This window comes from Heptranchias perlo, chromosome 1 (assembly GCF_035084215.1).
Source record: "Heptranchias perlo isolate sHepPer1 chromosome 1, sHepPer1.hap1, whole genome shotgun sequence".
Lineage (NCBI taxonomy): Eukaryota > Metazoa > Chordata > Chondrichthyes > Hexanchiformes > Hexanchidae > Heptranchias > Heptranchias perlo.
The window spans coordinates 133,016,750-133,044,701 of record NC_090325.1 but is presented as its reverse complement, the minus strand read 5'-3'; the positions used below and the strand labels follow the sequence as shown (position 1 = coordinate 133,044,701).

Below are 27,952 nucleotides of genomic sequence, written 5' to 3'. Positions count from 1 at the left end.
ATGAACCTAATACCAGTGCTAAGATGCAAAATAAAATTAGATTTTTTTTTACTGCCACTAGTACAAAATGCAATATTTGTTAGTGTTTTCGCCTTTTGATGGCATAAATTGCATTTGTTTCAATACCTGATTAATCTAATTGGATTCATGACAGTCGTTTTTATGAACTGTTTTACTTTATTCTTTTATATGCAGGGAGCAGGCACAGATGAAAACTGCCTAATTGAGATACTTGCCTCAAGAACAAACAGTGAGATCTACGCGATCAATGAAGTCTACATGACGCGTAATACTTTTTTTTACAATTACATTCAAATATTAAAATTACTTTCAGTTTAGCTTTGCAGAAATTAAAACTTTCAGGATCCATGCTGGTTTTCTTATTTGTTCTTGGAAGGCCACATTTATTGTCCATCCTTAGTTGCCCTGAGAAGGCGGTGGTGGACCTTTTGCTTGAACCACTGCAGTCCTTATGGTAATGGTGCTCCTACAGAGAATTCCAGGATTTTGACCTAGCAACAATAAAAGAATGGCAGCATATGTCTAGGTCAGGTATGTGGATTGGTGGGGAACCTGGAGGTTCCCATGACATTGGTACTCTTGTCCTTCTCATAGAAATCATAGAAAGGTTACAGCACTGAAGGAGGCCATTCGGCCCATCGAGTCCGCGCCAGCTCAATGCAAGAGCAATCCAGCTCATCCCACTCCCCCGTCCTATCCCCGTAGCCCTGCAATTTTTTTCCTTTCAAGTACTTATCCAGTTCCCTTTTGAAGGCCATGATTGAATCTGCCTCCACCACCTCCTCAGGCAGTGCACTGCAGATCCTAACCACTCGCTGTATAAAAAAGTTTTTCCTCATATTACCTTTGGTTCTTTTGCCAATCACCTTAAATCTATGTCCTGTGTAAGTGGAATCGTCCTGATCTTAATGCCCTCCAACGTACCATTCTCGCTGGGTAAGGTAGGGTTATAATCGATCCCCACTGTGTATTGCTGTTGCGTATTGTGGAAAATGTATGTAAATTATAATGAATCTTAATAGCTGTGAAATGCTCAGTAGTAGAGGTTGCAGCAGAGGAAGATATTCTTGAAGTAAGATTGATGAGTTACTGCAGCATATCCTGTAGATCATACATACTGCAGCCACAGTGCATCGGTGATGGATAGAGTAGATACTGAGTCCAACCAAAATCAAGCAAACTGCTCTCTCCTGGATAGTGTCCAGTTCCTTGAGTTTTGTGCTAGCTGTACCCATCCAGGCGAGTGGTGAGAATTCCATCACACACTTGACTTAAGCCATGGTGGAGGGGCATTGAGGGGCCATGATGCATACCACTCATCAGAGTATCCAGCTTTTCCCCTGCTCTTGTAGCCATTGTGTTGACATGGCTGGTCCAGTTAAAATCACCCACATTAAGATTTTGTATTCAAAATCATGAAGGGTTTAGACAGAGTAGATAGAGAGATAATGTTCCCATTGGTGGAAGAGTCGAGAACCAGAAGACATAGATTTAAGGTGATTGGCAAAAGAACCAAAGATGACATGAGGAAAACATTTTTTACACAGCGAGTGGTTAGGATCTGGAATGCACTGCCCGAGGGGGTGGTGGAGGCAGATTCAATCATGGCCTTCAAAAGGGAACTGGATAAGTACTTGAAAGGAAAAAATTGCAGGGCTACGGGGATAGGGCAGTGGAGTGGGACTAGCTGGATTGCTCTTGCATAGAGCGGGCACGGACTCGATCGGCGGAATGGCCTCTTTCCGTGCTGTAACCTTTCTATGATTCTATGATATGTGACAGGACGTACCCAGAGATGGTGATGGAACAGTCTGAGATGTTGACTGATAGATATAATTTTGTGAACACAACTATATCAGGCTATTCCTTGATCAGTATGTGGACTTCAGTCCTCAGATGTTAGAGAGGAAGACCTTGCAGGGTCAACTGGGCTGAAATGTCCTAAGTCCTGTCCTCATATAATGTCTGGTTCATTGCCAATAGGTCCATCCATTTTTTTCCTTATTATTGAACTTGATAGCCATTACAACTGAGAGAATTGTGGCCACTTGAGAGGGCATTAAAAGTCACCCTCGCACTGAGACGAGTCGCAGGTAGGCCAGACCAAATAAGGCTATTGAATTAGTTGGGTTTTTCTGGTACTAGCTCACAAACAAATTTATCGTGTTCACAAATGAGCATACTGGGGTTTAAACTCATGACCTCTGGGTTACTAGTCCAGTACCATAACCACTACAGCACCTTACCCACTGTATAATCTATAAACTTGAATATTTCACATCGCTAACAATATAATTTGCACATTTTTTTTTGTTCTTAGAATTCGGTATACCACTTGAAGAGGATATTGATTCAGAAACATCTGGGCACTTCAGGGATGCCCTAATGATACTTGCACAGGTATCTTTTAATATTTTGTCCAGGCTGTTTTGTGTTTTGTGAAAACAAATATCGTGTCCTAACATGAAAAGCGCTAACTATAATTCTCAAGTAGTAACTTTGATGATTTCTCATGTTGGCCCAAACACATGAAAATAACTTAAACTTAATTTCCCTGTTCTTTTCATTAGGAAGTGAAGCCTGACTAAAAAAAATCTCAGTGTTGTATAAAATTATGTACAGTGAAAGTGATTTTCTTTCATTCTGACTCGTAAGTTTTGATTGGAAGATACAAGGGGTGTCTGTCACAATTGTTAATTCATATCAGTGCCTAGAGGTCCTAATGGAGCCAAATTCTGGTGAACGTAGTCCTTTGGGACCGTGCTTAGAAGAGGTGAAGGGAATTTTGGTCGTTCTTGTCTTTCTCCAATGACAGGAAAATCCCAATCAGCTTAAGCTTGCAGTGTATAAGAGTGCCCAAATCATTGTTCTTAATGTCCATAACAAAGTCATCTTGCTACTGCATTGTTTCCGTAATGAAAGGCATTTTTACGTGACTGGTCACTAGCCTGAATCACAACTCCATATCAGGAGGATCAGCCTTTAGTCTGGCTCCTACCTTTCGATCTGTCTGGCTTGGGTGGCCCTACCTGGAGTTATACTACCGCCAGCATATCTCTCAAGGTCATAGGAGCACACAAGCCTTCCCACCACATCATGGTGCAGTCTCTAGGGAAGCTTAGATAAATAGCATGTGTCCCTATGGGGAGAGATTATGTGCTCCATATTAGGCAAACAGAAACTCTAGCTGTGTGGATTATCCAGCTTTGTTTGGAGACTTTTAAATATGGCGTAGGGTTCACGTGTGTCAGACACCCAAACTGAGCGTGTCCTGGCCTCTTTAGATGGAAGTACCACATTTGATGGATAATAAGTTACTCCTGATGAATGCAGCATCTTGCTATGTCAAGTGGGTGACTGCTGAATCTCTATTCCGAGTATTTTGTCAGAAGTGGCTTTTATAATAGGGGTTGATCTTTCAGTCATTTAGTTGTAGATATTTCTAGGGTTTCTGGAGGAAAGAATTGCAATTAAAAAACAAGTCTTCATAATGTTTTATCTATTCCTCAAGCCAGATTATCCACTTTGTTGAAAAGCCAGCGTAGATTGAGCGTGGAGGGCTTCGCGCCTGCCCACCCTCTCTGCTGCTGACCCCGGTGAACTTTGTCAGGGTCAGCCTAATTAACATAATTGTGGCAGGCTACCAGCAGGATTCCTGTCTACACTGCGAAGCCTGTAGACAGCAGGAGGAAAATAGCTTGCAGGCCTCAGGTGCAATTGATTGCATTCCTTTAAGGCAACGTTTAATTCTTCAATTCCCTTCCATATGCCATATAACTGCTGGCTGCCTGGAACATGCTGTTACTTGCATCCAGCATTGCTATGATTGTAATGACAGAAATTTGATGCATTATTCCTGCCCACATTAAATACACCATCCATCATTGGGCAGATGTATTCAAGATTTCTTGTTACTTCCGATGGAATATCCCCGATGTGATGGTAGTCAGAGAGGAGCCAGCAGAATGGCTCTCTGACCAATTTCCCACCTCAGATTGGGAGCAGAAAATCTAGCCTCTCTCCTGCTATTTTCAGACGAAAGTGCTGAAATTCCTCTTTTTACAAAAAAGTGGCCTGCTTTTCTTCAGCAATCACAAACTGCTAATGAAAACATGGGAATGCCAAAAATCAAAACTTGCAGTTCCTATGAGAAAGATTTCAGGGCAGAAATTCCGGAAACCCCACTCTGCCGGCAGAAGTCCGGCAGAGTGAAACTCCCAGCTGCCCAGATGCAACAACGAAGGCTCAGTGGCTGATCCCAGACACAAGGTCATCTGCATGGTCAGGTTGGCTGTTGTCGCCTTCAAGGTTGCTTCATTGACATCCGCCCCAATGGAGACTCAGAATATCGGAGTGGCTCCATGCTGCTCTGAAGGCAGAAGGTAGGCCCAGTGAGGGTCCAATGATAAAGGTAGTTTTTTTCTCCTTTGGCTCCCGATGGAGCCAGCGAAGCTTTTCCTTAAGGTAACCAATCCCCTACTTCGCTTGCTAAAGGTTTGGGGCCTTTTGAAAGGCCTCAGTGGAACTCACAGCTCTTAGTTGGCAAGAGATAGGCAGAGGCCTTATCATAGAATGATAGAATCATACTGCACAGAAGGAGACCATTCATCCCATCGAGCCTGTGATGGCTCTTTGAAAGAGCTGTCTAATCATTCCCACTCACCTGTTCTTTCCCAATAGCCCTGCAAATTTTTCCTTTTCAAGTATACATCCAATTCCCTTTAGAAAGTTACTACTGAATCTGCTTCCATCACCCTTTCAGATAATGCATTCCAAATCATAACAATCCGCGGCGGAAAACAATTTCTCCTCATCTCCCCTTTGGTTTTTTTGACAATTATCTTAAAAGGGTTTACTGGGTGAAATTCCTGGGATAGCCTAGGAACTGTTTCAGACATGCCCCCTTGATGGGAGGGTGGACAGAAGATTCATCTATGCCATCCCCCCCTTCACCCCACCTACTGAAAAATGGTTCGAACTAAAAAACTGGGTTCTGCTCCAAATTCCAGTCGCAGGTAGGTGATCTGCCCACTCGCAGGTGATCTGCCCACTCGCAGGTGATCAGTCCGTTCTCTGCCTTTGGGCCCAACTGGAACTTTTGGGTGCCTTATTACCAGTAATAAATAAATATCAACCAATCCATGAAATATCTGCAATAATGATTCTTTAACACTCCTCAAGCAGATTATGAGGAGCCTGGAAAGCCCTGAAAATTAAGTAATTCCTTCATCGTCACAGGGTCAAAATCCTGGAACTCCTACCTAACAGCACTGTGGGAGAACCTTCACCACATGGACTGCAGAGGTTTAACAAGGGAACTCACCACCACCTTCTCAAGGGCAATTAGGGATGGGTAATAAATGCTGGCCTTGCTAGCGACGTCCACATCCCATGAATGAATTAAAAAATAATGTTGGCCTCCTTATAAAGGGGGCTGATTGGCCCAAGATGCGCCCATACTCTCACAGGTTCCACCAAAGGTATGCCAATGCAACAATCCTGCCCTAACCTTGTGACCGAGTCAGGATTAGAGATCGGTGGCACTTTTGCCAGTAGATTGCACCAAGGATTTTTGGGGCTACTACTAAGATCCTTGCACAAAACAGTGAAAGGTAGTCTGCATAGGAACATGAGTAGGCCATCTAGCCTCTGCATGCCCCGAGCCTGTTCCGCCAATCAATGCGATTATGGCTCATCTATGACCTAACTCCATATACCCGCCTTAGCCCCATATCCCTTAATACCTTTGGTTAACAAAAATCTATCAATCTCAGATTTAATATTAACAATTGAGCTAGCAACAATTGCCGTTTGCGGAAGAGAGTTACAAACTTCTACCACCCTTTGCGTGTAGAAGTGTTTCCTAACTTCACTCCTGAAATTGGCTCTAATTTTTAGGCTATGTCTCCTAGTCCTAGACTCCCCAACCAGCAGAAATAGTTTCTCTCTTTCTACCCTACCAATTCCCCTTACTATCTTGAAAACTTTGATCAAATCACCCCTTAATCTTCTAAATTAAAGGACATACAACCCTAGTTTGTGTAATCTCGCCTCGTAATTTAACCCTTGGAGTCCAGGTATCATTCTAGTAAATCTACGCTGCACTCCCTCCATGGCCAAAATATCCTTCCTAAGGGAGGGTGCCTAGAACTGGACACAATACTCCAGGTGTGGTCTAACCAGGGCTTTGTATAGCTGTAGCATAACTACTACCCCCTTGTATTCTAGTCCTCTAGATATAAAGGTCAGCACTTCATTAGCCTTTTTGATTATTTTCTGTACCTATCCATGACATTTTAATGATCTATGTACATGGGCCCCTAAATCTCTTTGGACCTCCACTGTTTTGAGCTTTTCACCATTTAGAAAATACTCTGATCTATCCTTTTTAGGTCCAAAGTGGACCTCACACTTGCCTACATTGAAATCCATTTGCCACAATTTTGCCCATTCACTTAATCTACTAATATTTCTCTGTAATTTTATGCTTCTAACTGCACTGCTTACAATGCTGCGTATCTTTGTGTCATTGGTAAACTTGGATATGTGGCTCCCGATCCCGTCATCTAAGTAGTTAATAAATACAGTGAATAGTTGAGGCCCCAACACAGATCCCTGTGGGACACCACTAGTCACATCCTGCCAATTTGAGTACCTGCCCATTATCTCTACTTTCTGTCTCCTGCCGCTCAGCCAATTTCCTAACCAGGTCAATAATTTGCCCTCAATTCCATGAGCTTCAACTTTAACTAACATTCTCTTATGAAGGACTTTATCGAATGCCTTCTGGAAGTCCATATAAACAACATCCATAGACATTCCCCTGTCCACTACTTTAGTCATCTCTTCAAAAAATTCAATCAGGTTTGTCAGGCATGACCTACCCTTTACAAATCCACATTGGCCCTCTCTGATCAGCCAAAAATTTTCAAGGTGTTCAGTCAGTCCTTAAATATAGACTCTAGTAATTTCCCAACAACAGATGTTAGGCTAACTGGTCTGTAATTACCTGATTTTCCTCTCTCACCTTTCTTAAATAGCACAGTGACATGTGCAATTTTCCAATCTAAAGGAACGGTTCCTGAATAGCTTGAGTTCAAACTGCAAGAAACAGTTATGTTTGGCTTCAACTCATTTGAAGAAGTACTGCAGGCAGCCTAAAGGAAGGGATTCAGAGACCTTGTATAGTCCCCTTGCTCTATATGTAAACAGATCAGTGAGCCTTGGGAGATGGCACCTTCCAGCAATTTTTGAGTGGAGTAGTACAGCAATAGCTGGTTGGCATTCATGGCAGCAGCAAAACAATGACCTCCTTATCAGAGCAGTGCATAGCAAATTGGCTGAATCCCGTGATGTCTCCTGCGGCTGCCTGGAATGTCCCTGTGGCATAAAAGTTGAAAGCAGCAATGACCTTCACTGCTATGATAGTGCAGTGCAGATGACTGCCTGTCCCTGCAGACCTTCATGGACAAGGTCACACGCCTCAGTCACAGGCTGCTGCTGAGCCTGAGCCTCATCAGGTACGGCTCCTCCGTTATGCCCAGGTAGCTGACTTTTTTTTTATTCGTTCATGGGATGTGGGTGTCACTGGCAAGGCCGGCATTTATTGCCCATCCCTGCAACTCTGTTGCAGTACAACAGCTGCCCAGTGCTTGATGTGAGTCATGCATTATCTATGCCTTCTTTGCTCCCAAGTTGCCCGCTGCTTCTCTTCCACATAAATTAACTTGACAATGGCCACTGTAGTCATGCTGCCGGACAGAAAGATCCTCTGTACTATGCATTTCTATGACTATTGTGCTGATACTTATACAAGTCTTCGCTGACTAACTCCAGCTCTACCCTGCCATTAATGCTCATTGATCAAAGAGCCTTCAATGCTGCATAATTGTGCCTGACCTTTCTATAATTGACCTGTAACAAGGCCTTAACAAACACCAACATTTCCCCCCCCCCAGGCTGTTAATTAAGTTTCATTTGTGGAGGCTTAGGAATCCTCAGAGAACTAAAAATCACAGATGAAAGGTCCACCTGTAGAGGTGCTGGCACCCATCAGCCCCTTGCTGATGATGTGCCGCCCCACTGATCCCGCAAACTTCAGTGGGGTCAGCAGTGGAGGGCACGATTCCAGCATAACCCTCAGGATTGCAGCCCCAATATATTTTGCGTCAAGCCACGAAGCAGTCATGCCATAACTGCCAGGATAGCGCATTAGTTAGAAAATTTGTTTTGCAAGATTGTATTGGTCATACATTCAAATCTTGGCTGGACATCTTATCACTCAATGGTACTGTGATGTGCACATCAAAGCAATATATCATCAGACTCTTCTCTTTTTGGAACAGGTAGGTAAGCAGTGACAAAGGGAAAAGAAATAAACTGCACTATTGGTAAACCATGAGGCTCTGCCCAAGCACTTAAGATCTATTGTCCAGCATTAAAGGTCGCACACTGAAGTTTTATCCATAACTTGGCAACAGATATATTCCAACAGCACCTTGGACAGTATTTCAATACAATCTTTATTTCAAAATGATAACACTTTATTCAAACACTTTTAAAATATTATTATTTATTTTGAATACCTGTCAAACATTTTTACTGGCCAACAAAGTCAGTGCTTCATAATAATATGTGATTTAGTATAATAATTTTGCTCATAAAACTCCAACAATAAATATTACAGTTTGAGAAGTGAAAGGTTGCCTGATTCATTTAATGATTTTTTTTCAGAGGTTGCAGCTGAGCAAGGTTTTCTGCCAATAATGTGTGAACATTGGTCCTGGTATAGCAGGATCAATACTGGTCACCAGATGCAGAGGGGGAAAATGTCCTATTCTCCTTTGCTTTCAAATGTCAATGCAGTGCTCAGCAAAATAAATATCAAATGTTTAGCTCACACAGCACCCTGGGAATATAGCTGTTATGGCATTCACTTCACATCTTTCTGGCTGCGGGTCAGGGTCCCGGCTTTTATTTGTGTGTATAAGGTGACTTTAGACCATTTCAGGCAGAATAAGTAACATGCTATATCATCAGGAACTACTGACTCACATTATTAGTGTGTGCTATGGAACAGTGCTCAATCAAATTGAAAACTCCAAAGTGGTCAAAATGTGACCAGCTCAGTTTGTTCGTAATAGCGTGAATCAGTCCCAAAGTGAGACCTGTGCCCCTATTTTCTATAAGATAGATTGAACAAACTAAGCTTGCCAGGGAGAAAAAAAATTACTGAGGGCACAGTTCCTTCAAAACAAATTTGCTGTCAGTGGAACTATGACCTTGAGTTAGTGCCTACATGACTTCCTTCCTGTGCCTAACAAAAGCACCTCTCCTGGGCTAATATATGTGTTTTTTACCAGAACAGTAAGAAATAAAGTAATATCTAATATCCTGTATATTAAAATATCAGATCAAAAATAAAGGGTGCAAATTTCCGCCAAGGTTTTCCCACTCACTCATTGTAACTTCGGTGGAAGAACCACGGAAACCCTGGAAAAATGGTGTAAAAAGTAATTATATCATTTATTCGGGGTTTCTGCGGCTCTTCAGCCAAAGTAATGGTGGACAAGTGTGAGAACCTCCACAAGAGATTCACGATTCACCCCCTAAATCCTAGAGGGACAAAAGCCAGAAGGAAAGAGCCTGCGGGGTCACCATCTTCATTCACGAGCATTTTAAGAGTTGTTTCATTGTAATTGGGATGCTTCTCAATGGCAACTGATGACTTCTCAGGCCAATACAGTGCTCGAGGCTCTACTGCCACCTATTGGTGTGAAAGAAAGAATTTAAGGGACGCCTCAAACTGCCTGATAGCAGAAGGTTATAATAAATTCCTTCTTGTTCTAATTACTTTTGTCACCACAATTAATACTGTCAAAAATTCACAGGGAGCCAGAGAAGAGGGATATGGATATGAGGACCAAGGCATGGTTGCACAGGATGCCACGGTAAATCTTTTAAACACTTCATTTTCAAATGTACTTTGTCTTGACGTTAACTAAGGGGTCAATTTTCGGACGGCCGAGCGGGTGCGTTCGTGGCGGGGGGGCTCCTAAAATTGAGGATTCCCGGAGCGGGTCCGGAGCCCGGCTCCAACTTCTGGGTTCCCCAATGACGCAAATCGGTGTGCGCGCAGCCCCCGCATGGGGGACTCCCACCAGCAATCAAAGCCAGCGGGATCCCACTTAAGATCATTATCTGGGTACTTGAGGTCGTTGACAGACCTCATTAGTTGGCGATTTTAGGAGGATTCAGATTTTGGACTACCCAGAGCGTGTTTCCCATGCTGGGGGAAACACTCCTTGTTTAAACAGACGTGTTACAGCCAGCAGCCAGTGGCAGCTGCAAAGGTCCATTTAACAGGTGTGGGGTAAACCCTCATTCATTGCAGCAGGGCACTCTGTCACTTCAGACAAAGTTTTGCCTGCCACACCGTTGTCTCCACACTCCAAATTATTAAATTATTTACCAATTTTACGGACCTCCTCACACTCACACCGTCAGGATGGGGTGGGGGGGGGGGTCCACTGCTGCATTCATCACTCCATTGGAGGAGAGCAACATCACCAGCCTCACCAGGCATACCGTCCACCTCCGCCACGTGGAGCTACACAACACAGTGCTGCGCAACAGGCACCTGCACAAAGTAGTCGTGCAACTACACATACACCCACTGTAGGGTAACCCAATGGGTGGCATCAAGGGTGTTCTTGGAGAACCTCATGAAAGGGCATTATTGCACAAGCCAGTCAAGAATGGCCAAGTATAAGTAAAAACCATGACAAACCCTCAAACACCTTTGTGCATCCCCTTCATGCTCACGACACGTTTGCCTTACGCTTCCTACTACACATACATGATGCATGCCCTGTGGCTGCAGCACAGGTAGTGGCAGGTGGGGTGAGGCTGACCCTGAAAGAGATGCATCAGAAGATGAGTATGAGATAGAGCCATGAGATTGTATGAGGATTGGGTTGAGTGGTAGTGGCGGGATGAGTACTGGCGAAGTGAGTAAATGCAGGTAAGATGAGGATGAGCTTTGAGTGGGTGTGAGGAGTGATGTGACAGAGTCGTGTTGGCAGTGCAGAAGGAGATGTGGGGTGGGGGCAGTGATGTGGCAGACGGAGTGTAGGGGAATGAGTAAGTGTACTCACTTCAGCTGACCTACTTAGGTCATTGAAGCGCTTCCTGCACTGTATGCAGGTGCGTGATATGTTGGTGGTGCTGGTGACCTCCTCTGCCACCTCGAGCCAGGCCTTGGTGGTGGCAGAGGCAGGCCACTTCCTCCCGTCTGCCGGGGAGAAGATCTCTGTCCTCCCCCTCCTCCTCACCCCATCCAGTAGGACCTGGAGTGAGGCATCATTAAACCTGGGAGCAGCCTTCCCCCTGGGCTGCTCCCTGCTGTAATTTTGGCTCCTTTCTGCAGCATCAGTGGAGGACTGCCCCTTTAAACAGGGCTCCTCCAGCTGACAGCCTATGATGCGGGTGCGTAGTCCACCCACTGAGCAGCTTTCCAGCGTAAAACCCGGAAGCCAAGGTAAGTGGCTTCAATTTACTTACGATCACGTGCGGAACCCACCGATTTTACTGGGCGGGTTACCCACGTGCCCAGTCGACCCCCCGCTGGCAACCCGCCTCCCTCCTAATATCGGGCCCTAAATCTTTGAACAAAGGTGTTTGAAAAGATAATAGACAACATGACACTACTAATGCTTTCTTTTAACATTTGATATTGTAGATCCTTTGGCAAGCTTGCCAAGACAAAACAGGAGAGCATAAAAATATGTTGCAAGAGATCCTGTTGAAAAAGAGCTATCAGCAGTTGTGGCTGGGTAATTATAGATTCCACTGTTAAATATTCTGTATTATTTTATTGGTATATGAAAACCATAAAGGCATAAGGGCATATTTATAACTCGTATCACAAAAACAGGGATCAAATTACCTTTCAAAACATTTATTTAAACTTTCACTGGGAGTAACAATTATTGCTGCTATCTGTAAATAATAAATTGTACTTCTGAATGAAATCAAAATCAAAAAATATTTTGGTAATGAACTATATATAGAACCTGATTATATACACACTCATTAGAATCAGTGCTATATTAACAGAAAAAATTGATGCTCACATGTGAATTTAGTTGCATATAAAACATAGCCCACATTATACAGAACTGAAATTCCAACCATTCAGTCATTCCTCCCTCCTGTCCTGAAGGTACTGGCTCATGCTGAGCTAAAGTTCCATGGGTCTCAACACCCTCCAGTATTTCACCCAAGTGACCACTCTTCATCTATCTGAACATGAAAAGGAGGCACCACAGTCAAGCCTAATCCTGTCATCACCACATGTCCAAACAGGTTCTCTTTCCAGCATGGGTCACTGGTTAGTGATCAGGAATGAGGGGCCTGGCTTATTTTCCCCTAGACAAAAGCCACTAAATGTAGCACCGGTATTGACCAGCTAATGCGGTGCACACCAGGGATGAAGGAGAAGTTTCACCAACTATAAATGCGACCTTACCAGCATTGCCCGCATCCTGAGAATTTTTTTCTTAAATTGTGTGTGATATTGCAAAAACACACTCCTGTCACACCTGATGGTGCAAATGAAAGTTTGCAAAGTTGCTAAAAATGTAAAATCAATTTTCTATCTTGGTGGAAGATGATAAGTACTAATTTCAAATTAAACTGTATTTTGAAACAATTCCTGCAAATTCTATTTGTGAAATTGCTCAGAGGATGCCATTTTTAAAAAAAGTATTCTGGAAGGTTTCCAACCTGGAGGAAAAAAGCAATAAAAGACAAAAAAAACAACTGCTCAAAGATGGTCGCAAAGACAAATATGATCTTTTGGTGGATTAAGAAAAAAAAACAACTCTTTCCAACATGCCAAGCTGGTGATGAAGAAAGGGCGATAGCCCGAATATACTGGTCAAAGAGAAGTTTATATGTTTGTTGAGATCTACAAACGCTAAAGATGCAGGAGGCACAAAGGAAGGAAGAACTAAGACCTGAGGAGCAGCGTGTTGCACAGTTAAAGACCAAAGGTCATTAAGATATACTCAGGAAATGGAGACCAGAGGAAGAATTTTTAATGTTTTTACAATGCTGCTACACATAGTGGCCAGAAAAATCATCCCGCCCCCAAAGGAGACCACACAACTAAATGGTGAGTATTTTTCTAAGAATAGTTTAGGTGTGTAAATAGAATAACATTATCATTATACCACTTGTTCAACTCTTTTTTTTGGACATTGTCATATTTAAGCTCATTGGTTATAATTTATTGATAAGTAATATCTAAATGGAAAAGCATCAAGAGATTAAAGTCCATTGACTGACTATCAATTCTTATTACTTCAAACAGGCAAAGCATTAGGAACTTTTGTGGCTTAATGCAGAGAACAACCAGCTAATTGGGAGATACCTTCAATGAGTAGCAGACCCAAACTTATAACAGGTACCATGCAGAAAGGAAGTCCATTACCAATGCCGGCTCAGAGGTTTCCTCCCTCAGACCAGGTACTCGAGTCCTGTTGGAATCATCTCCATGAAGCAGGACCACCAGAGTATTATTCATTGGAGCATCTGCTAGAAATGCAATGATCCAATGACTTTATCTGGGATGAGTTTCAACAACTGAGATGATCAGCTTGATGGTTTGAGGAGCATTTGTGGGAAGTCCTCTGGTCAAGAAAGATTTTGTTTATGCAGAAAATGTTCTTCTACTTATTGTTCCTGGAAAGATTGTCATTACCTTTTGCTTAATACTGTACGAAATAAATAATGCTGTTACACACTGAGAATGTGTCTTGTTTCTTTAAAATGATTTGAGTTGCTAAAACAAAGTTAGACTTCCCTAGTTTAACTAAGGTCAATAACCTAATTAAGCAGTGTAATATTTTTAGCCTGCAGAGGCTTAACCTCATAGGAGTCTGCAAATCTGCATCTACATTTCAATTATCTGATGAATTGCTGTCCTTGTCTGGGTCAAATTTTACTTCCGTCCTTTGGTTTAAAGCAAGGTTGTGGAGAATGGAATGTTGAAAAGATAGAATGATTTTATTGTCAGTTGTATTGTCAAAGACCTGATTTTAACTCGGGATGGGAATCGGGCGAGCGGGGGCCGGCAAACCGTCCCAACCTCGGCGGCGTGAGGCCTGGACGATTTTAACTTCCCACCCGAAACCAGTGGGAAGCAGTAGCTGGCCACCGGGCGGAAGCCCAATGTCGCCGCCGAGGTCCCCGGCATTCAGGTAAGTCACGGAGAGGGGTTTCGGGAGAGCCCACGATGAAAATAAAAGAAAGTTATCTCTTTGGGCCTTTTCTGGCCCCGGCTCCTCTTCCCATTAGCTTGAACTGGCGGAAAAGCCACAACCGCTTCCCCGCTCAGGAACATGGTTAAAATAGCAGTCGGGCCCCGGTGTCTTCATCGGCGCCCAATCTGCATATTTAAGGAAGGACCTGCCAGTTTCTAGTGAGTGTCCTTCCTGCCTGCTCAGAAGAACAGTTTAAAATCAGGCATTGCAGGCAAAGAGTGGAGCGTTGGCGGGTAAGTCCCCCAGGCAATCCCACCCACCTGCCTGGTTTCTGCTGGAAGGGCAGGGTTAAAATCACCTCTAAAGTACCTGAAAAGTGCTTTTGTCTCTCAAATCCTGTAGATCACAGATCGTTTAGAAAAATACAGATAATTGTAACTCTGTCCTGCTATGGTTTAGGAATCTGAACTGGAGCCATCAGCTTTGTCTTCAAGTTGTATCCGCTGTGCCGTGAAAGGAGAATTATAATTTAAAAATTGTATAATCATGGAAGGCTTAGAAATACAGCCTCTTTTAGTTATCTACTAGCCAGGCTCCAGTGGGTTCCTGAAGACCCCAGGATGGCAAACATGTTGATGATTCTGCACACAACATTTAAGACCATTTACATATTTATCAAATGAAACTAGTTTTGATATCAGAATACAGCTTAATTCTCTGAACAAGCAAATAATCATAAATACATACAACCAAGGGCACGCAGGAAAATTGAGAAAGTTGCAGCTGAATGAAGCTCATGGTTGTAGTACTGTAGTTACTAAATGGCCCTGAGGAAATATATAGAGGGCCATTTTCAGCTGCCAGATGTTCATTTCTCACCAGCAGTCATAAATCGGGTAGGGGGGATACCTCAGCTGCCCCACTGACGCCCAAGGCCCGACTTGTGCAATTTCCAGGGGCGGAGAGGACCTAGAAAATGGAGCTTTTAGCCTTACCGCCCTATTCCTGCTGGAATCCCGCTGGCCTCCATTTTAACTGCTCACTGCAGTTTGGTGAATGTGGCACTCACAGGCGAGAGCCTCGTAAGTTTATGCAAATCTGGGTCTCATTACGTCAGTGGGACCCCGATTAGATTTTAACTCAGGCCTGAGCAGGGAAGTCGCCGTGACCTCCCTGCTAGGCTGAAGCAGGTCAGCAGCTGTCAGGAGGACGAAGAGGCCCTCCAAGGTAAGCGGAAACCCTTTTCTTCGTAGGGCCTGGAGGAGCAGAAGTGCTCCTCCAGACCCCACAAGGAAAGTCATGGCCTCCCCCACCCCAGACACCCTCCTTTTCTCGTCCTTTACTTTTCCTTAAAAAAGTTCTTAAAAATATGGGTTGCCATGGTGCTCCACTAGAAGCACATTGGGACAGGCAACTGTTTGGAGTCCTGATTCCAAATTCATCAGCCCAGCAATTTTAAGGAGAGATTATAGTCTAGAAACTCCGGCATTTTGTGGGTGGAAATCCAACGCAGTGGGAGGGAGAGGCAGGAGTTTGGGGCAGTGTCGCTTTCACTGGGTTTCCCTTTTTTAGCAGTGATGATGAATTCTGTCTAGGATGGGGGCGGTGGTGTTTCTTCCACTTGTCCTCCCTTCATTATGACACCATTTTTAAGACGGGATTTAAATCTCCAGCCAGATTGGCCTGTGGCCCCCACCCCCAGGCAGAGTGGTAAGGTCCTGCTCCGAAATCCCACCAGCTCTATGACACAGGTGCACCAGTAGCACCGGTATTTTTATTTAAATGACTTCATCCTTGGGGTTTGGGATGGGGTCAAGGGGAGGGCAAAACAGGTGGGCAGCGCACTTCCAGCAGCACAGCTCCCGACTGCAATTTTTGGACTTCTGTCAATAAAATAGATTTTGTTATAAATACTGTAAAATAACTACAATAGGTAATAAAATATATTTAAATACCTGTCAGATTGTCAAAAACTGGACAAGAAGTAATTCAAATCTTAGTTAAGTTTGAGCATGTTTATGGCTCCTTTAATGAATGTGACAGAAATAAATATCATACACGATCTTCCACGCTGACCGTGTAAAAATGAAACAGACACTAACATCGAGCACTAAATGTTTCTATTGTGGTTTTACCCCATTATGAAGTATGCCCTTGTGTGTTAAAACCTACAATAAACTCACAGCTTCTCTTTTATATTTCTTCCAACACTGTGTACTTTAGAAGACTAAGCACAGCCTGTGGGTTGTGCACTTCAAACACAGGCAGATATTATCTAGGAAAGATTTGCTTAAGGATTTAACATCAAAGATAAATTTCTTAAAGTCAGGGAATGTCTTATCATGTGAGCATAATGTTTCCTTTTCAATTATTTTGATTAATGGCAGTAGTGACTTCATCCTTGGTGATTTTATCTAATTAGCGATCAGGTCCCAGAATTGCACTCAATTATTTTTCACTGTGTTACATGTCATATATTTTGCACTTAAATCACTAGCACTCCGTCCTTATTACACTGCTATAAGTAGATTATTAGAACATTGCTGAAAAACGTCATAACTTTCCATAATCTCACTTACACTTGTAGCTTTTCAACAATTCCAACTTGTGTCTGGCCAGGATATTGTACAGGCAATTACTAACTGCTATGATGGGCACTTTCAGGAATTACTTGTTGCAGTTGGTAAGTGAATTGCATTTTTAAAATTCCAGTTGCAAATGCATTATACTCAAATTTCAAGTCGAAATTTTTGTTTTCTGTGTTGTCGCCATAATCAATATGTATCCTTTTGTTTTATTTCTCATAGTTCTTTGTGTTAGGGACAAAGCTTCCTATTTTGCATACAAGTTGTACAGTGCAATATACGTAAGTAATTTATATCCTTCTAAACCACTATTTTGGAATGCTACAGTGATATTTCTAAAAAGAAATTGATATAGCTGCAATTCAACAGTGACTTTTATCTGAAATATTGAACACAGATATTTCCAGTAACATCCCCATTTCCCATGGGGTATAGATTCATACACAGAGGCTAACTTGGAGAACATATCCCTCTACTAATTTCACTATAAAAATAAACCATAATCTACTGTTTTGTTATAAATTACTTCCTTCATATAAAATAAAACCTTTGAAATGCTGACTGACTAGTTTTGGAACAAAAGCATTTCTTATTTGTAGCATATTTAATTATAATTACAATCTTGCTGTAAAACTGAATGTTGACATTCTGCAGACACTAGTGCCCCCTACTGTTATCAGAATGTATCTTGTAGTGACTGATGAAAGAGTATTTCTGTATTTAATTAACATGAGAAAGCATATATGAGCAGGTTTGAAAACACAGGTGGTGAGATGTCAGGAATGTTAGGAACTTGGTGCAGACACATAACTACAATATATTTCATTGGAACATAAGACAACAAAATATGAACCTTTCTGCATTTTTGGGATGGATATCTTCTTGGAAAATATGAACAATGTACCAGTAGTTGGAAGCTCTTAGCACCATTTATGCAAGATAATCTCTCAAATTCATGCATACTTTGAACTGCTCCACAGAAAACTTCAGTTCTTTCAAGCGTTGTTTAAATTTCAAGTTTTGAAAGGGAATTGGATAAATACTTGAAAAGGAAAAATTTTTAAGGCTATGGAGAAAGAGCCGAATGGCCGCCTTCTGTGCTGTAAGTTTATATGATTCTATGAAATGTTACTAGTACAGTACAACATACTCACTTCTGCACTCAATCTTCTACATGTCTGGCAATGGCATCTACATCTTGCACCCATATGGATAACTTGCTTGTCAGGCCCTGCTCTCTTAAACAACAATCTCATTTCTGATACAATAAAGAAAGCACTTGCATGCTCAGCACATTACAAAGCACTTCATAGCCAATTAATTACTTTTTGAAGTGTAAATCATTATTTTTATGCAGGTAAATATTGCAGCCAAATAAGCACAACACAGTCCCACAAACAGCAAAACAAGCTGAATGTGTTTTTTGATAATGTTGGTTGGCCAGGACACCAGGAGAATTCCATGCTCTTCTTCAAATAATGCATTGGACATTTTACATTCATGTGTACTGTGTCTTGGCTTAACATCTCATCGGAAAGACACACCTCCAACAATCCAGAACTCCCTCAGCACTATGTCAACATAGATTATGTGCTCAAATCCTAGAGTAGGGTTTGAACCCACATCTCTAATCCAAAGGCAGGAATGCTACAAACTGAGCCAAACTACCATTCTCAGTACAGAGATTCACCCATCTAAGTATCCTATTGGACCTGGAAGTGTCCACAGGAGATCACTCTTATAGGAATCAGTTTCCAGATAGTGTCAGATAAGATGTCTTGGATTTAGGATACTCTCCTAGACATTAAGAACTAATAATGCATGCAGAATAGACAGCTTTTACAGCCAAAACCTAACTCAGAGACCATGACTGATGGCAGTTGTGATCTTCACAGTCGTCTTCAGCACAATCTTTTGGTACATTGATCTCTCAAGTATTCTTTTTATATAAGGCTATCCTCATGAATTCTGCATCAGCAAAAGGCTCACAGTGGTGTATTCTGATGGGGTATACAGTTATAGCTGGCCCTGCCCAGTCTAACTATGTACTCCCTCCTGGATGGAATGCCACCTGGACAGATAAGGAAACTGGACACCACTTCAATCCACGTTGTATAAATGAGAGGGGACAACTTGGCTGGATTCTTCCTCAAAATCATCCCAGCTCCACATTAAATTTACGGGCTGCTGCCGACCATCGTTCACCCCTCTCTCGATTGCCATCACCCTCCGCCCCCCCACCCACCGTACTCTTTTTACGACCTCGTCTGGCATTTGAGATGATCGCTCTTGGTGTCTCCTGGCACCAGCGAGCTGTCTCTGGGGACGAACTAAACAAATAAAGCTGGAGGACCAATTGCCTCTTTAGGCATGTGAACTGCGCTGGGATTGTGTCCCAATTAGGCCCTGGAGTACTATGTTGTGTATTGGTCTCCATATTATAGAAGTAATGTAGGACTATTGGAGAGAGTCCGGAAACCGTCTACCAGACTGATTCCCGAATTTAGGGAGCTGAGTTATGAGAAAAGATTGTCTATTTGAGACTTAATTCTCTTGAGAAGGGATGAGGAGGGGCTCGAAATTCTCATGGGCATATGAAATTTGATCCTGGAAAGTTCTTGCGTCCGTCACAGGATCTCAGAATGAGGGAACATGGTTTAAAGTTAAGAGTGTCAAAGGAACAAAATAAATTTAGGCAACATTTTTTTCAGTAAGTGGGTGGTAGAAAGGATGTGGATTACTTCACTTTCCTCCAATGCAGAGACAATAAAAGCATAGAAGCCAATGTAAGAAGGGTCAGCAAGCTACAAATTCTAAATAGAAAATATATTGATGTGAAGAGTCTAATGATTCAAAATAAGACAGATCTCCAATCTGTCATATCTACAACTCCATAAGAAAACAAATTTTCTCTAAACATTGGTTTCACTTGAGACTTGCTTATTTTGTATTCATGTCCTTGAATTCAGCAAACACAGTCTAAGTTAAGTAACCTGCCTGTGTCTATGCTATCTTTGACTTTCATGGACTTATTTGTTGGGGTAGACCTTGACTTTGTGCAATAGTGTTAAATGGGTGATAGCAAGTCGGCAGCCCATTTTACACCTCCCGATTTTTATTTCCATTGACTCAATGGAAATAAAAATCAGAAGAAATTTAAAACGGGCTGCCGACTTGCTATCACCCCTTTAAATTTTTGCACAAAGTCAAGATCTACCCCAAATAGTTTTTCAGGTTTGTATTTCGTCCTGTCGTCGGCAGAGCAATGATTTTCTGTGAAACAATCCCATTCTGATCTATTTTGAAAAACTCCGCATTTTTTTCTTTGTGCCATGGTGTCTGGACTTGTAATTTCATAAAGCAGGGTACAGGGGCCGATATGGACACTCCCTACACCATGCTATCAAGGTATCATCCTTTTTCGGTACACTCATATATGTGGATAACCAATAATTACCTAATTGTCAGGTTTGCTGTATTACCACTGCTGTAAAACATCTCATTGGGACTGAAGTCCGGTCACATTCAGTTTCATTAATTGGGCAGGGTGTCTCATGGGGAAGTAGCATCATTATCATTCCTAATAATGTGCCAGTTGTGGAAGTTTTTAGGTGCAGTTATACTGTCACTTTTGTGTCAGTATTGTGAGACCCTCTCAGGGTGGCCATCTCACATGAGGTGGATTTGTCACCGAATGGAGGGTAACTCCACTGGATTGTCAAGCCAAGTATTAAAAAGTAGTCAGATGGTCCATTAGGTCTGTAAGAGATTTTATAAAATGAAGTAAAGTTCTTCAAAATGTTTTGTAAAAGCGGCTGCTCCCAAACCATTTAAAATTTACCAGTAGCTTTTTCAATTGGTAGACTTTAATAAATGTTATTAAACTCACCATAGGTGTAAACTCCGTAAAAGCTATAGGAATGATCATGATCATCATTCAGCAATTTTTCATTGCTGCATGCACATCAGAAATATGTAATGACACCAGCATCTAACACCCCTTCTAATCCACCGTTAAGAAGGAAAGTCTATGTTCTGAAAGTGAGATACCCTGGAGTACTCCCAGCAGGCTGTGTGCTTGCGATGTGCCCAGGTGTGCTCCCTGTGAATGCTGCTGTCTACTGAAAGCACAGGATCACAAAATCATCCCTCCTACGAATTCTTAATGTCATTTTTAATACTTGATACTTTCCACAAAATTTAGCATGATTATTTTGGAATACATTAACTTTACAATTTTACAATAAAACAGCCTAAACAAAACTAAATGGTACCACTTCTGTTGTGAATATTTTCCAGAGGTCCATAACATAACCCAGATTTTTATAACTTTAATTAGGACTTTGGCTTTCATAACAGAACTATTATAAGGATCATGATTTCAAGAAGTGAACTGGATCTGATGAATATCAAAAGAAATTACAAGGACCGTTATGGAAATTCCCTACACCACGATATCAAGGTATGGCTTATTCATCCTTTTTAGGTACACACATACATGTGGATAACCAACAATTACCTAGCAGTCAGATTTGCTGTATTATTAGCCACAGGTCATGCAGAATCAGTCTGTTGAAATTTCAGTAATAATAATAGGCTATCATTAGAACAACAATTTTTCTCATAAGCCTAATTCTCAAATCACAATATTTTTCTCCTATATCACTAAAATAGTTATTACATCAGAAAAATATGTTTCACAGTTCTCCCAATAACTTAAAGCGCTTCATAGCCAATTAATTACTTTTGAGGTGTAGACACTGTTGTTATGTAGGCAAACAGGACGGCCAATTTGCACACTGCATGGTCCTACATACATCAGAGATAAATGGCCAGATAATCTGTTTTTGGATAAATGTTCACCAGGACACCGGAAGAACCCCTTGCCCTTCTTTGAATGTTGTCATGGGATCTTTTGCGTTCACCTAAGCAAGCAGACAGGACATTTCATCCAAAAGACAGCACTCCCTCCATGCCGCACTGTAGTGTCAGCTTAGATTATGTGCTCAAGTCTGTGGAGTAGCGCTTGAACCCATGACCTTCTGACTCTGGCAAGAGTGTTACCACTGAGCCAAGTCTGAAGTAGTGGGTAAATGCATCACATGATGTGGGAAAGACCAGGGAAGCCCTAAGTTTGCTCTCCAGTCTATGCTGAGCTAGATGATCTCATTCAGGAAGCCCAGGGCAGGGAAGGCTTCAACTCCCTCTTGGCATCACAAAGGAAATACAAAAAAGAAAATCCACTTACCTTTTTGGGCCTCCTGTGGCTCCTGTTCTCGCTAGGTTGGCCTGGCGGGGAAGCCACAACAGCTTCGGTCCCGATGACATCATCGGAGCCTGATCAGCATATTTAAAGCAGGACGCCGCTGGCTTCCAGCGGGTTTCCCTCTTGCCTGCTCAGAAAAGCAGGTTAAGATCGGAAACCGCATTAAGATAGCGGGATTGGTGCCATTTTAACTTTCCACCCGTACGGTTTCTGCAGGTGAGCAGGATTAAAATCAGAATTTTATTAGTACCTTGAAGGGTTACTTTAAAATAATGAGGGTGGTAGGTAAAGCTGAATTTAGATCTTTTCTGGTTTTATAGTCGCTTTCAACTTGTACATTTGATTGATTTAAATATGTATGCAAAGTTTAAAAGAAAAATGACTAAGAAGAGTTAATGTGACAGACTGTTACTGCTTGATACTGTCATTATGTCCACATAATGCATAGCAAAAGAAAATATTAATTCAAATCTTATAAATTATGCTGTGCAAACATTAAAACATTTGTGTGAAATTTATTTGAACCTCTATTTTAACTCAGATGCTTAACCTCTTTATTTTAATTGGACAAATGGTTCCATTAGTAGATAGGAGAATTTCATATGAATGCATTAAGAATTAATATGTTAATATTTGCACAGGTATAATTTTGATGCCAAAGATCAGTGTAAATGCCTTTTAAGATGGTGTTATTTTGATCCCTTGCAGAAATATGCATCAGGACACTATGAGGCAGCTCTCTTGGCAATTTGTACTGGCGATGCTGAAGATTATTAAATGAAGAAAATAAGATTCATGACTCTATTTGTAAATCAAAAGAAGTAAAAATTCTGAAACCTCGCAAAACCCAAGTCCACTTCAGGTTTCAGTCTTTGATGTAGACTGAAAAAGTCAAATTATTGTCTTAGAAAAAGTTACAGTAAACTGCACAGGGCTAATCAGTTATTATAGATAAATCTCTTTAATTGATCTACAGGGCATCTGTGTGAAGAGAAGAACACTCTTAATATGTTTTATAAATCATATCTTATAAATGTAATCACTTAGTTAATTATTTAAGGATAATTGTCACATTGCGAAACAAAATCAGCAGAAAGCTTTTTGATGATTATATGATATGGTATTATATAATATTGTAGCAATTTTAAAAATTGCAGAACTTTTTGGAGACGACAATATCAAAGAAACTATTATGTACATTTTTTCTGTTCTTATCACAAATATGACCATGAATTTCTTAATTAACTCAGCAGTTTCTGAAGTGAAGATAATTACTTTTTATCAGTTTCCGATTTTTCATTCACTCTGTTTGAAGAACAGAGCATGTTGTCATACGAGGGTCGCTAACCCATTATTGTGCCTTGATTGTTATTTTGTGCCAGCTCCTTTGTAGAACTAGTTTCTTATTTAGCTAATTTAACACAAAGTGTAATAACTGCAACAAAATAAAAATAAAAATTCTCTTCAATTGCTTGCAATAAGTTTCATTGTAATATTTTAGGTAAAGTTCAATCCTAATAAATGCAAGAATTCTGCATAAAACGTTCGCCAGCACTCGTGATCTAAACAATTATGAATTGAAAAAGTATCAGTCATTTATGGAATACATTGACCAAATTTGTTTCCCATATGAGACTCTAATAGTGAGGAAGTTGTTGGAACATGGAATTCTTGTTACAGGGAGCGGTTGAGGTAGAGATCATTGCATCTTTTGAGGGAAAGTTGCATATATATTTGAACCAGAGGAAGATAAAGGGTTATGGGGAGATAGTAAGACAGTGGGATTAGTTTTGGATTGCTCCAGCAAAGAGCTGACATGGGAAAATGGAGCGCATAGCTTCCTTCTGTGCTGGAAATTTATATAGTTCTATATGATCCATATCAACTCTGCAATGTGCACACCTGCAGTGAATGGTCCCTCTGTGCCTCTCAGCAAAGTAACAGCGAGAAGCTGTTCATAATAATAAAACCTTCACTTTGTTAAGCACCTTTTATGCATTAGAAAGCATTTAGTACTTTTGAGTTAATGCTGTTTCTCTAGTTGGTTATTTTTCACCCCCTAGACACTCATTTTGGGGTTTTGCTGACCCACTCTGGTATGTAGGTTACAGGGAGAGCCTACACATGTCTCAGAGCAGTTCCATTTATTTCAGTAAGCGTCAGCACTTTGAACCAGGCTGAAGCTATCAGGAGCTGTCCAACTCCAGAACAATCACTACCAGTTGGGTACCAGGATCAGTAAATGTTCCTCCGAGCGGGAGCGTTCCTGGCGGGGGGGGCTGCGAAAATCGGGGATTCCCGGGGCGGGTCTGGAGCCCGGCTCCAACCCGCCCACTTCCGGGTTCCCCAGTGACGTGCTGACATGCGCGGACAGCCCCCGCTTGTGGGACTCCCGCCGGCAATTAAAGCCGGCGGGGTGCCAGTTAATATAATCATTAAGGTATTTCAGGTCGTTTAGAGACCTGATTAACATGACATTTTAGGAGGGGTGGGATTTTGCAAACAACTGGGACTGTTTCCCGTACTGGGGGAAACACTCCCAGTTCAAATGGACGTTTTGCAGCCATCAGCCTGTGGCAGCTGCAAAGGTCCATTTGACAGGTGTGGGGGGAGACCCTCACTTATTGCAGGAGGCCACTCTGTCACTTTGGACAAAGTTTGGCCTCCACCACGCTCCTCTTAACAATAAAATTCACCAACTTGCACACTTACCCCGGTGTCCAGACACATGTACCTACCTTGCGGACCCCCTCAGATGTACATCTTCCAGATGGGGGCCGCCGTAGCTGCAGTCATGACCTCCTCGGAGGACGAACAGCATCACCAGCCTCGCTGGCCACGCCGTCTACCTCTGACACGTGGAGCCCCACAACACAGTGCTGTGACACATCCACCTGCACAGCAGGAGGGAGAGCAACAGCAGAGAGAGATGCGTCGCAGAAGGCACTATCCTCGCCACAGGGTCTACAGACCGAGGCTCAGCTTCCTGGACCTCTCTGAGCAGCAGTGCACACGGAGGCTCAGAGTCACTCGACATGTCGTCGTGGACATCTGCAGCCTCCTTCATGCCGAGCTGCTCCCGGCTGGCCTGAGCACCATCTTCGCTGTCAAAGTCATCACTGCCCTCAACAACTTCTCCTCCGCATCCTTCCAGGGTGCCACCGGGGACATCGCCGACATCTCTCAGTCGTCTGCACAAAACAGCCCTGCAAACACACCTACACCCACTCTGCAGTGACACAATGGGTGGCATCAGTTGTGGGTCTTCATAGTGACCTTCAGGAAAGGGCATTATTGCACAAACCAGACAAGATTCGCAAAGACGTGGCAGTAGTGGTGACAATATAATATGTAATGTGAGTTGATCAGAAATTAAATATAAGTAATAACCATGACAAACCCTCAAACACCCTTGTGCATCCCTTTCATGCTCACGACACGTTTGCCTTACGCTTCCTACTGCACATATGTGATGCATGCCCTGTGGCTGCAGCACAGGTATTGGCAGGTTGAGTGAGGCTGACCGTGAAAGAGATGGATGAGAGGGTGAGTATGAGATAGAGCCATGAGATTGTATAAGGATTGGGTTGAGTGGTAGTGGCAGGATGAGTACTGGCGAGGTGAGTAAGTGCAGGTAAGATGAGGATGAGCTTTGAGTGGGTGTGAGGAATGGTATGATAGAGTAGTGTTGGCAGTATATCGCCGTTCCTGTGCACTGGCTAGTTGTCAGTTTGTGTCCCGTTTTGCATGTTGCAGTGCCACCTTCTCCGCAATCAACAGTAGCTGGTCAGGACTGGAAAGACGAGATGAGCAGCTGGTGGTCTTGTAACTATGCAGGCATCCATCTGAGCTTTCTGGCAGGCTGTTAGGGAGTAATGGGGTGCCTGTGTTTAATTTTTTTTTTATTCGTTCATGGGATGTGGGCGTTGCTGGCAAGGCCAGCATTTATTGCCCATTCCTAATTGCCCTTGAGAAGGTGGTGATGAGCCGCCTTCTTGAACCGCTGCAGTCCGTGTGGTGAAGGTTCTCCCACAGTGCTGTTAGGAAGGGAGTTCCAGGATTTTGACCCAGCGACGATGAAGAAACGACGATATATTTCCAAGTCGGGATGGTGTGTGACTTGGAGGGGAACGTGCAGGTCGTGTTGTTCCCATGTGCCTGCTGCCCTTGTCCTTCTAGGTGGTAGAGGTTGCGGGTTTGAGAGGTGCTGTCGAAGAAGCTTTGGCAAGTTGCTGCAGTGCATCCTGTGGATGGTACACACTGCAGCAACGGTGCACCGGTGGTGAAGGGAGTGAATGTTCAGGGTGGTGGATGGGATGCCAATCAAGCGGGCTGCTTTGTCCTGGATGGTGTCAAGCTTCCTGAGTGTTGTTTGAGCTGCACTCATCCAGGCAAGTGGAGAGTATTCCATCACACTCCTGACTTGTGCCTTGTAGATGGTGGAAAGTCTTTGGGAATCAGGAGGTGAGTTACTCGTCGCAGAATACCCAGCCTCTGACCTGCTTTTGTAGCCACAGTATTTATATGGCTGGTCCAGTTAAGTTTCTGGTCAGTGGTGACCCCCAGGATGTTGATGGTGGGGGATTCAGTGATGATAATGCCGTTGAATGTCAAGGGGAGGTGGTTAGACTCTCTCTTGTTGGAGATGGTTATTGCCTGGCACTTGTCTGGCGCGAATGTTACTTGCCACTCATCAGCCCAAGCCTGGATGTTGTCCAGGTCTTGCTGCATGTGGGCATGGACTGCTTCATTATCTGAGGGGTTGCGAATGGAACTGAACACTGTGCATTCGTCAGCGAACATCCCCATTTCTGACCTTATGATGGAGGAAAGGTCATTGATGAAGCAGCTGAAGATGGTTGGGCCTAGGACCCTGCCCTGTGGAACTCCTGCAGCAATGTCAAGATTTATGAATGAACCTTCACCATTTCCTTCTTTCTCTATGTTTCTGCTTTCTTCATGCCCCTTTCCTTTCCTGACCTTACCTTTACCCTGCCTCCACCTTGTTGTCACCATTCCTGCCCTTCACCTCTCTTTCCAACTGTTGCCCCTACCACCTCTCCCAATTGCCATGCCCCTTTTCTGTTTTCCATTAAACCTCTTGCTTGCTTGCCCTCTTCATGCTCTGCCACTTTATGTTTGCTCTTGTAGTGTGAATTTTGTCAATGGTCCTCTCTGCACTCTTGCTTCCCCCATCTGCTTTCCCCCTTCAGCCCCTTATCTTCCTCACCTTGCCCTTCCTTATGCTACAGTACCTTGTCTGGTCACGCGTTCCAGGAGGTGGTTACTCACCAGCCACAGAGAATTCAGGAGGATAATAAGTGGTTGGCCATCTAACAGGGTAGGAAGAAGATGCAGGCAATGCAGGAATCCTCCGGGAGTGTGCCACTCCCCTGGTCTGCTGGCAGTCCTTTTCCAATGGGAAAGTGGCTATTTACTTTTTTTAATGTTTATAGCATTTATAATATACTATAGAATCTCTGATCTAGTTGCTCATGCTGTTTTACAGCAATAAGGGTGTTGTTAACAAAGTGTGTTGGGGAATCTGTTATGAGAATTGTAAGAGCTTCTACAAGTACATCAAAAGGAAGAGAGTAGCAAAAGTAAATGTTGGTCCCTTAGAGACTGAGATAGGAGAAATTATAATGGGGAATCAGGAAATGGCAGATGTGTTAAACAAATATTTTGTATCTGTCTTCACAGTAGAAGACACAAAAAGCATACCAGAAATAGTGGGGAACCAAGGGGTAAATGAGCGGAAGGAACTTAAAACAATGAATATCACTAGAGAAAAAGTACTGGACAAACTAATG

The 27,952-nt window shown here is 42.7% G+C and overlaps 1 protein-coding gene across 1 annotated transcript in view; it reads left to right on the top strand.

Moving 5' to 3' along the window:
• Window positions 1-23,600, top strand: part of LOC137344379 (annexin A10-like) — a 67,887-nt gene extending 44,287 nt beyond the window's left edge. Inside the window, exons 5-12 of the mRNA XM_068007314.1 lie at window positions 196-286; window positions 2,342-2,421; window positions 9,912-9,971; window positions 11,762-11,855; window positions 16,876-16,971; window positions 17,096-17,154; window positions 21,213-21,335; window positions 22,848-23,600. Coding sequence (XP_067863415.1) covers window positions 196-286; window positions 2,342-2,421; window positions 9,912-9,971; window positions 11,762-11,855; window positions 16,876-16,971; window positions 17,096-17,154; window positions 21,213-21,335; window positions 22,848-22,916 — 672 coding nt within the window. The 3' untranslated portion in view covers window positions 22,917-23,600. The remainder of the gene's footprint in view (window positions 1-195; window positions 287-2,341; window positions 2,422-9,911; window positions 9,972-11,761; window positions 11,856-16,875; window positions 16,972-17,095; window positions 17,155-21,212; window positions 21,336-22,847) is intronic.
• The last annotated feature ends 4,352 nt before the right edge of the window (window positions 23,601-27,952 follow it).